General features: G+C 41.6%; 1 protein-coding gene across 1 annotated transcript; it reads right to left on the minus strand.

Moving 5' to 3' along the window:
• Window positions 1-567: 567 nt before the first annotated feature.
• ccnd1 (cyclin D1) lies at window positions 568-7507 on the minus strand. Its single transcript, XM_032537815.1, has 5 exons — window positions 6931-7507; window positions 5331-5546; window positions 4428-4587; window positions 3646-3794; window positions 568-3487 (listed from the first exon to the last, which is right to left on the minus strand). Exons 1-5 carry the CDS (start codon window positions 7126-7128, stop codon window positions 3335-3337), a joined length of 876 nt encoding a protein of 291 aa, XP_032393706.1. The 5' UTR covers window positions 7129-7507; the 3' UTR covers window positions 568-3334.
• Between the last annotated feature and the right edge of the window lie 1570 nt (window positions 7508-9077).

Consider the following 9077-nt stretch of genomic DNA (forward strand, 5'->3'; position numbering starts at 1 on the left):
TAGACTATCTGTCCAATCTGAGTTTTCTGTTGTACATTTAAAACACCCTTTGATTGTACACATGTTCCACCAAAACAAGTTCCTTCCTAAGGCAATTTTGCAAATGCACTGTGGCTCCGTCGTGCGCCTAGCCCCGCCCAAGTGATTGGTTTAAAGAAATGCCAATAAACCAGAGCAGGTTTTTCTCCCATCCAGGAATGACGTGTGGCCTGACTTTCCTCCGCAGCGCTGTGCAGGAAGGTCAGGCAATGAGAGATTAACACGGGCATACTGCGCATGCGTCAACGCACTTTATTTGAACCCAAACGCAGCAATAACTACTCTAGAGTTAATTATACATGCAGATAAATGTTACCAATTTTGTTTGGTGACTACATTATAGCATCTACTCTCATGCTTGGAAAGGGAGGGGTGAGTGCAACCTTACCGTTACATGCCACTGAATCCTAATCACCCGGCTGTTTTAGGTAAGTTTTGCAAAAATGTAACTATTTATTTAGTATAACCATACATCTATATGCTCAATATCTTCTCTTTGGACAAGAACAGACAGCATGTCTTTAAAATTCCATCTAACATGTTTTTATTGTGTAGGCGACAAGTTGCAGACAACTGGCATGAAGTAGACACAACTGTGTGGAATGATTTGTGACAAAAAACAGTCTATGGCTTACCGAGCACAACACTGATCTATTTACAAACTCAAATCAACTCACTGACAGTTTGAACATGGGAGCAAAAAGCTTTTTTCCTTTTATAAATATAAAAAGGGGAAAGGAGAAAAGGCCACTATGGGCCTAAAGGGGGGATAAAGTCTCTTTCACCGAGACAGCTTAACACTCAACAGAGTTATACATATCCCATTTTCTGTTATGGCACCAGTATCAAAGCATGCCCTGGACTCGCTAGCTCCATGGCGGATGCTTTATCTCAAGCAGGTTGATCAGCGCAAGTAGGCACTGAATCAAATACAATAGAATAAGAACTAAACAAATAAAAAAAAGCCTACAAATTTGAGATAGATCTTGACTGTCACATGAGGTATTGTGGATCAAAGCATTTCTGTACATAGTCTCATTTTTCCTTTTTTTTTTTTTGGAATAGTTCAGAAAATCATATTATGTATTTATAATAATAATAAAAAAAGGATCACATAGAATCTACATAAAAACAACAAATGAGGATGTCAATAAAAAGATTTTCTATGAGAAAATTCAAACCTATAATGGCAGTATATTGACATTTATATGTATAAAAAAAAAAAAATGTAGCAGCAAACAACAGGAGAAAAGCATAATTTTTAATCCATTACGTTTTGTCATGTTTTTCTTTTGTTTTTAACACGTAGCTGGGATTCATTTTCTATAGCAGCAGAATAAAAGGAGTATTTCTCTCCTACTTTCTATAATTAATGTACAATCAGAAACCTAAGGTACAGGGTTCCTACACAGTTGACATACTCAGGAATCAATACTTTTCCCAGAATTGATTTTGGAGAGAGGCCTCCTGCTCGTACTAATCTGTCCATCGTCATACACAAAGCATACATAAACCTGGTCATGACAACGCTGCCCTCCTGTGTAGGACCCGTGACTTATATTCTACAGCGTAAAGACACCCCTCCCTGTTGAGCTGTCACCCCTTTTCATCCCTCGGTATGCTTGCCAGCATTGCTCTCCACAATTTGTTTTTACGGCAAGTCCCCAAGAATTGCAGCCCAAGTCTTTTAGGTCTGTGCAAAATCATAGTCTCAACACATTTCTTTTAGCTTCATCCCCCTTCCCAGGGCAGTGTTTGAACTGATGCGCGACGACCGAGGCGATGCTGTCCTGGCGATTTTGAGGCAGGGGTGGAGTTTTAGTTTTTACAGATATTTCTGGATGACAGCGCTGCTCTCTAGGCAAAAATAGATTCAACAGTAGGTGGAGCCACGGGTTAGTTCTTAAACTAGAAAATGCAAGCTAAGAACTAGAATAAACAATATGTTTTACTATATAAAAATAAAGTATTATTTTAACTCTAAAAATTACTTCTTTCCTAGCTTCTGTTTCTGCACACTGAAACAATATGTCTTAGAATGGCAGAGCAGCTTTGCCTGTATGAAACCTCTGTTGAACTAAAACTCAAATCTGAGACTTGGCAGCTACAGAAAGCCATTGGCTCTGTGAGACTCATGACAGTTTCAAGCAGCATTCAGTCGTGTTTTGAAAAAGTATTTCTGCCATGATGGTCTATTCTTTTGTCCCATTAGAGGAATCCGATCCAGATCCAACTGTCTGCAGGTGCCGCTCCAACTCTCCATCGGCAAAACACTCCTGCTCAGCCCCAGTTCAATTACATCTTGTTTAACAAACTTAATCACTCTGATTTGTTTTTTTTGTTTTTTTTAGACGACCAGCAGCGCTGACCAAAAGTGCTTTTTTTTTTTTATAAACAAAGTTGGAATGGTTTAGGTATAACTACACAGAGAAAGAATACATAGACTGTGGATTGCTCTGCTTGGTCGTGCAATTATTTGATCTTCTCAAATGACATCAAGCTGAAATGGACAACGAATCACATACTGTATGTCCAAGCCTTAACATCAGCAGTCCTCAGTCACTTGGGTCATAACAACAGAGAAAAAAAGAAGAAAAGAAAAGGTTAAAAGAAAAGTATAAGACTAATTGATAAAGATGTCTAAAATGATATATGATAAAGTGACTAAACATAAGCAAGCAGGGATATATGAATGTTTGCACTGCAAAAAGACAAACATGGGAGCTTGGACAGAAAGTCTAAAACATTAGATATAACAATAGAGACATGAAAACAAAATAGCCTCTTCTCTAACAAAAGTCATATTTCAGATGAAGACCTGAAGACAGACTACAGGGACCTACTGTACATGACACTTTGGGATGTTTTAGTAGGCCAGCTGAGTCTGCAATAATTTAAATATTCCTAGTTTAATATTTGAGGGAATTAGAAAATAATGTCTGTTTTGTGGCTTCAACTCCAGCCCACGCAGATCATCAGGTTCTGGTGTCTTTTCTCTCTTGTACATTTCTGTAGTGTTAATTTCTTTTCCCAGGAAGGAAGGGGACACTGGCAGGAAATGTGACTTGGGCTTCGTTGCGGGGTGTGGGAGCTCTGTCCCGTCTTGGCAGCTGGAGCGGACAGCGGGCATGTGAGTGACATGTCGGCCATGATAGCAGCCCACCAGGATGGAGGAGGAGGAGGGGAGGACTGAGTTTGGATGAGGAACCCCCCTTACCAGCCCGCCCATCACCACCCTCTGTCTACAACATTCCCTCCACCATCAGGTCATCGTGCGGCGCGGCTGGCACCCGTTTCAGATATTGATGTCCCGGACATCTGTGGGGGTGCAGGACAGGTCCACGTCCTCGTCCACGTGTTTGCTCTCTGTGGTGTTGCCGTGCTGCGCCTGTCGCAAGCTGGACTCCAGTAGGGACTCAATCTGCTCCTGGCACGACCTCAGGCAGTCCTGCAATTACCCAAATAACAGCCAGTTAGCAACAGCACACTGCTTACATCCAGACCCAACACATGGCTGTTACAAATTCAAATACGGCTTTTGGAAAAAGGTGTGTGTGTGTGTGTGTGTGTGTGTGTGTGTGTGTGTGTGTGCGTGCGCGCGCATACCGGGTCACTGCGAATGACCTGCGACAGAAAGTTGGTGAGGTTCTGGGAGGACAGCGAGGCATCCTGGCTCTTCAGGTAGAGACCTTGGACGGCCGCCACCACGCTGCCTGCCGCCACCATGGACGGAGGACTGGCAATGAAGTTGACATCTGTGGAAAACCGCACACACAAGTGTTACAACATAGAATATCTACAGCCTAGTATGACAAGGATTTTTAAACTACACAGCATCTACTCTCCTATATTTCTATGAAGAGAACCATTCATTATACCCTAATCCATGTTGATTGTTGTTACTTTTAAAATATCAGAAAGTGACTACACAGCAGACAGATCAGTGCCTGCATCATCTAACAGAAAAGCATATGCCCCTCTGAACCTTCAACATTTACTTATTAACTAATAATGACAACATGGCTGCAATGATCAGAAAAACAAAAGTAGAAACTCTGTCAAAGAGAGCAAACCAGTAACAATTTAATCTACATAAAAGTCCTCAATTTTAAAATCAGTCCAGTCTTAAAACCTGTGACAGTTAGAAAAATAAATACAGAGGATTAAGGGAATATTACATACAATAATAAATATACAGATGAGAAAATGCACGTCATAGCACCACATACTCAAACAGATTGAGAAGTAAAAATGTGAGCTATATTGAAAATGTCAAAAAAAGTATCAGCGGATACTGTATGTCTACATGACAAATACATTTGTCATAATTCTCTTGCCAGATAAATGTTAGCGAGTGTAGACAGAAGAAGATCCAATTGGTGTCCTACCTGTAGCACAGAGAGCCACGAAGGTCTGCGCGTGTTTCCTGAGGATCTGCTTAGTGGACGGGTAGATCTTCAGCTTGGACAGGAAGTGCTCGATGAAGTCGTGCGGTGTGACTGAAGCCAGATCCCATTTCAGCTTGTTGAGAACCAGCAGCTCCATTTGCTGTGGACGGACCAGACCAGAGGTATTCACTCAAACTGACCACTTACTTATAGAGAAGATGTGCCCCTACTTTCATATCTTCTGTGACGTACACTTTCTGCAATGGTATCATTGAATCAGCGCTTATATCTCTGGAAATTTAAAGTAGTAGGTTTTCAGCTTTCATGGTCAAAATACTCTATTTTATTATAGTAGTATAGTATTTTACCTAAAAAAAACACACACATACACACTACATATACTTGTATGTCTATTGTGTGTTTACTCAACATGATTACAATGTTATTAAATATCCCAAACGCCAGCTGTCTCCATTATAGTGGATAAAAAGCTGCACATACAGTAAATGTCACAACAAACAAAAGAAATGTGGGTGGCTGTTCTGCATATTCAGTTTGCCATTGCCAACAGCCTGCCCCTCTGTCTAACGGCCACTAGGTGTCTCTGTGGATCAGGGTTTTCTTGGCAGTCACCGAGACCATTCATGAAATCAGAGAGGCCTTCCAGTCACCATGGGAAAGTCACATGCAGCCATTCAGACACTGCTGCACCGACTTTTTTTTATTTCAACCCCGAAAAAAAGTTATGACTTTTCTATGCAAATTTGATATTTCCCAACCACAGTGACACTGACAAACCAGATGAACTGCCTCTGTGTTACGGCCATGTGGTCTGCAGTAGCCTACATGTTGCTCATGTACTGTATGTGTTATGCAACATCCATGTCTGCACAAGTCATTTACCAGCAGGTCTCCGGGCTGGACAGAGTTGTCCGTGTAGATACAGAGTTTCTCCGCCGTTAAGGGCACCGTTTCCTTCATCTTAGATGCAAGAAACATGCATGTAGCTCCCAGCAGCTGGAGTCTTGTTTTCCTGGTGGCTTCCACTGATAAAAATCTGTCCAAATAGTTCATAGCCAGCGGAAAAACCTCCTCCTCACATTTCTGTTCCTCGCAGACCTGGGAGGTGAGAAAAGCACTTAGAAGATGCTTGAAGAAAATTTCCCCATTCACATGCATTGTTAAGTCCATAGCCCACTAGCTTGGTCTTTTTTTGTGCACAGCAAAACATTCAACTTTCAAAAGATCCACAATCATCTGGAAATAAATTTAAAAATTAGGAATTAAACATTGTGTGCATCTAATTCACTTAAGTTTAGAGTTTAAATATCCTATTTGACACGCTATTTAATGCAAACTCAATTTAGGCTACATCCAAACCGAAAACATAAGTCAAAATTTAATAATAGCCTAGGCCCGAATAAGATTTTTCCAGTATGGCCTACTAAAAAACAATCAGGAATTAGTGTGTAGTCAATTCAGACTGAGACACAAAGGTGGCGTCGATGCAAGTTTCACTCCGCAATTTCAACTTCGTCATCTTTTCATAAAATATTTATAAATATTTAAAAATTATCAGCGTAGGTACAATTGTCATGTAAATGATCCTCATCGAATGTCTGATCGGATAAGAGTAAAATGGGTCGAATTGTGACACGCATGAATTTAAAATAAATTTATTTCTTAGACTAGTCTTATTCACGTGCAGGCGAGACTTCCCCCCCCTCGCCTCTCCCATGCACACTTTCAGAAATTAATACAAAATATAAAACCACAAAGAATTCAATCTAAAAGTACATGTTAATGTTAAGAAACATCCAATCTATCAAATCCGACTGTTAAAATGAATTTAATATTTTCGCACTTTTACAAAATGTCCTTTTTTCTTAGCGAGCTCACAGACAGCAGGGACTCATGTGAGGCTAAACTAACTTTTCCATCTCATAGCAGTCCAACAAGCTGTCGCAGACTGTATGTCCCCGTCGTATGATAGAAGCATTTCCGGCACATTTAACCCAGTTACTGTCATTGCTGCTGATGCTATAGGGTTTTTATGATATTAAAATCCTTCTCATTTAGGCTACGACAACAAAGATGGCGTAATATGCTACTGGCACGGGCCAGACTGCATACGTGTACATTGCTTTTATTTTGGAATATTTCCCCCATGTGATTACATTTCATAACCTTCTAGAATATGTAGCCTACGCTAAGACATATTCAATAAAAATGTATTCATGGGGGAATCTGAGTGCAGTCTGTGGCTAGTCTATATCTCCTCTTATAGCCTAAGGACCACCCAGCACTCATGAGGACAGACTTTTCAGAGCGTTTATGTAACACGCAAAGTGAATTAACAGACTTAACACTAATTCATCATGTTTTAGCGAAGGCTATGCTTTTTAACAGATAAGCTAGCGACAGGCTGACGTTAGCCTACCAACAAGTCAGCAGCGGAACTCAGACACCGTTAAGTTGAGAGTTGAAGTGAAGTAAAACCCACCTCTAACATCCAGGTGGCAACTATTTTCCTCATTTTGGGTACAATTTCTTTCTGAACACACTTGAAGTAGTTTGGTGATGGTAGGTAGTTTTCCTCTGCCTTCAGCATGGTGTGCAGAACTCGGTCGTTGAGCAGGTTAACGTCCTGGTAGGCTCTCCGGATGGAGTCCACCTCGCAGCACAGCAGCTGGTCCCCCATAGCTCACGTTATCGTTACTACTGTAGGCTACTTAATTAATTAATATTATTAGCCGCGTCGTTGTAATTTTTAGTAGCCTATCACCCTGTTAAATATCACTGTATTAGACTACTGAAGAAACAGGCCACTGCAGACAGAAGGCTATAGTCCGGTAATTTTAAATCACTTTCTTCTTGCTGCTGGTGCCGCGTGCTGTTGCTTCTCCGGTGTGCGCGAGTCCTCTGAAGCACGGAACGCTTCTCCCTTCTAGACAAAAACCCCTGCCTCGCGCTCACCAAGCACGCACACGTACGGGCATACACACTCACAAAGTTTATCGGCAAGCGCGCGGAAGAGGAGGAGGTGGTGGGGTGGGTGCGCGCGATGACGTCAGCTGTTGTTAGGAGAGGTGGGGGGGGGGGGGGGGGGGGGGGGGGGGGGCGATCAAAGAGACAAGCAGTCTGCTAGGGAGCGCGCGAGGAAGGGATTCTATTATATACATATATTTAAGGGAAGGGAGAGAGGGAGGATCCCCGCCTCTTCCCCCTACTCCTATAGCCTTGTAGCTTCTGAGGAGGAGGTGGGAGGTCCGAGGCCGAGTCTGGGGGAAGTCTGTCCCCGTTGCAGGAGAGCTGACCGGGGAGGATGGCAGCTTGGCGTCGGTAGGGGGCGATAACGGTTTGCCCCTTCCTCCTCTGTCTCTCCCCGAGACTCAATGAAAGCAGAAGCTCTCTCAACAAATTGTGGTGAACATGAGGCGAGCACATGGGACAATAGTGCAGTCTGAAGCACACAGTAGGCTACAGCTTTATTTATCTCCATTAATTCATACTCCAAATAACACAGGTGATATAGGCTATAAGGCAATACCTAGCTCTGTAAAAAAAATCATCTTATTGGCGACTAAAGCTTTCTACATGTAGGCTAAAATATCTGTAATGTCATAGCCTACATTATTAATTGAGTTAGATTATAAAAAGTAAAAAGACGCATAAACCTCACCATGTGGCTTCCTTTAGACTGATTCAAATGGGAGTCTGAAGTCTGAATTGTGCTTGAGGACTGGTGAGTCAACATCTGTAACTGGGAACCCCAGTGTGTGTGTGTGTGTGTGTGTGTGTGTATGCGTGTGAGAGAGAAAGGAACTGAGTTGAATATCACCTTTGTTTACTTTAATAATCTCAGTAAAAATGACTAGTTCATATTAATCAAAAACACAAGACAAGCTGAAGAATGAAGTAAGACTGGAGTGCAAATAGTAAAGTTTAAAGGCTTTCTCTAACACAGACTCACAAACAAGCACACACACACACACACACACACACACACACACAAACGGGAGGAGACTGGACTTACACCAATAGGAGGAATTGCTGTTACTAGGCAGATGTCGACGTAACGTAACTTATAATGTGGGGAAAAGTTCATTGCACTGGAAAAGTTGACATTGTTGTTGATGACCCTATCAAAGTCCTTTCAGGTAGTACCTTCACATAATCAAATGGGAATAATCTATTGACTGCACTGCTGTCTATCTATAATCTATGCTGCTTTATTAAGACTGAAGAGAGGACAGCAAGAGCCATATTTTGACATTTACAACTTGATACAAAGTATATCAATCAGGCCCTAGCCAGTTGCTCAAGATAAAAACCAGTATTTAGTGTTAAGTGTACATTTTAATCTACTTTCAATATGAATTGGAGCTTTTCACATTCCTGGAATTCCTCTCTGGGCTATTGACTTGACTACCGTAATGCCTAAAGAGGGTTGCACCTCTGGGTTGAGCCTGGAGTCACATCAGCACACTTCATTACTTCATAACTGTTGTTGTTGTGAGGGATGAAAAATACAATAAATGTGTATTTACCATGCCTTGGCATCTGTAACTGAGTAAACTGTTTACCTTCTGTTTACCTTCACTTTCACTTCATGTTTGGATAGAATAGAATAGAACAGAATAGTTAACC

This window comes from Etheostoma spectabile, chromosome 15 (genome assembly GCF_008692095.1).
Source record: "Etheostoma spectabile isolate EspeVRDwgs_2016 chromosome 15, UIUC_Espe_1.0, whole genome shotgun sequence".
In the NCBI taxonomy this organism is placed as follows: Eukaryota; Metazoa; Chordata; class Actinopteri; order Perciformes; family Percidae; genus Etheostoma; species Etheostoma spectabile.

What these genes read in the sequence shown, in the direction of transcription:
- ccnd1 (XM_032537815.1), bottom strand. Translation starts at nt 7,128, where the DNA reads ATGGGGGACCAGCTGCTGTGCTGCGAGGTGGACTCCATCCGGAGAGCC. An exon ending in TTGCCACCTGGATGTTAGAG is followed by an intron (nt 5,547 to 6,930) that starts GTGGGTTTTACT and finishes CTCACCTCCCAG; the next exon opens with GTCTGCGAGGAACAGAAATG. An exon ending in CGTGGCTCTCTGTGCTACAG is followed by an intron (nt 3,795 to 4,427) that starts GTAGGACACCAA and finishes GGTTTTCCACAG; the next exon opens with ATGTCAACTTCATTGCCAGT.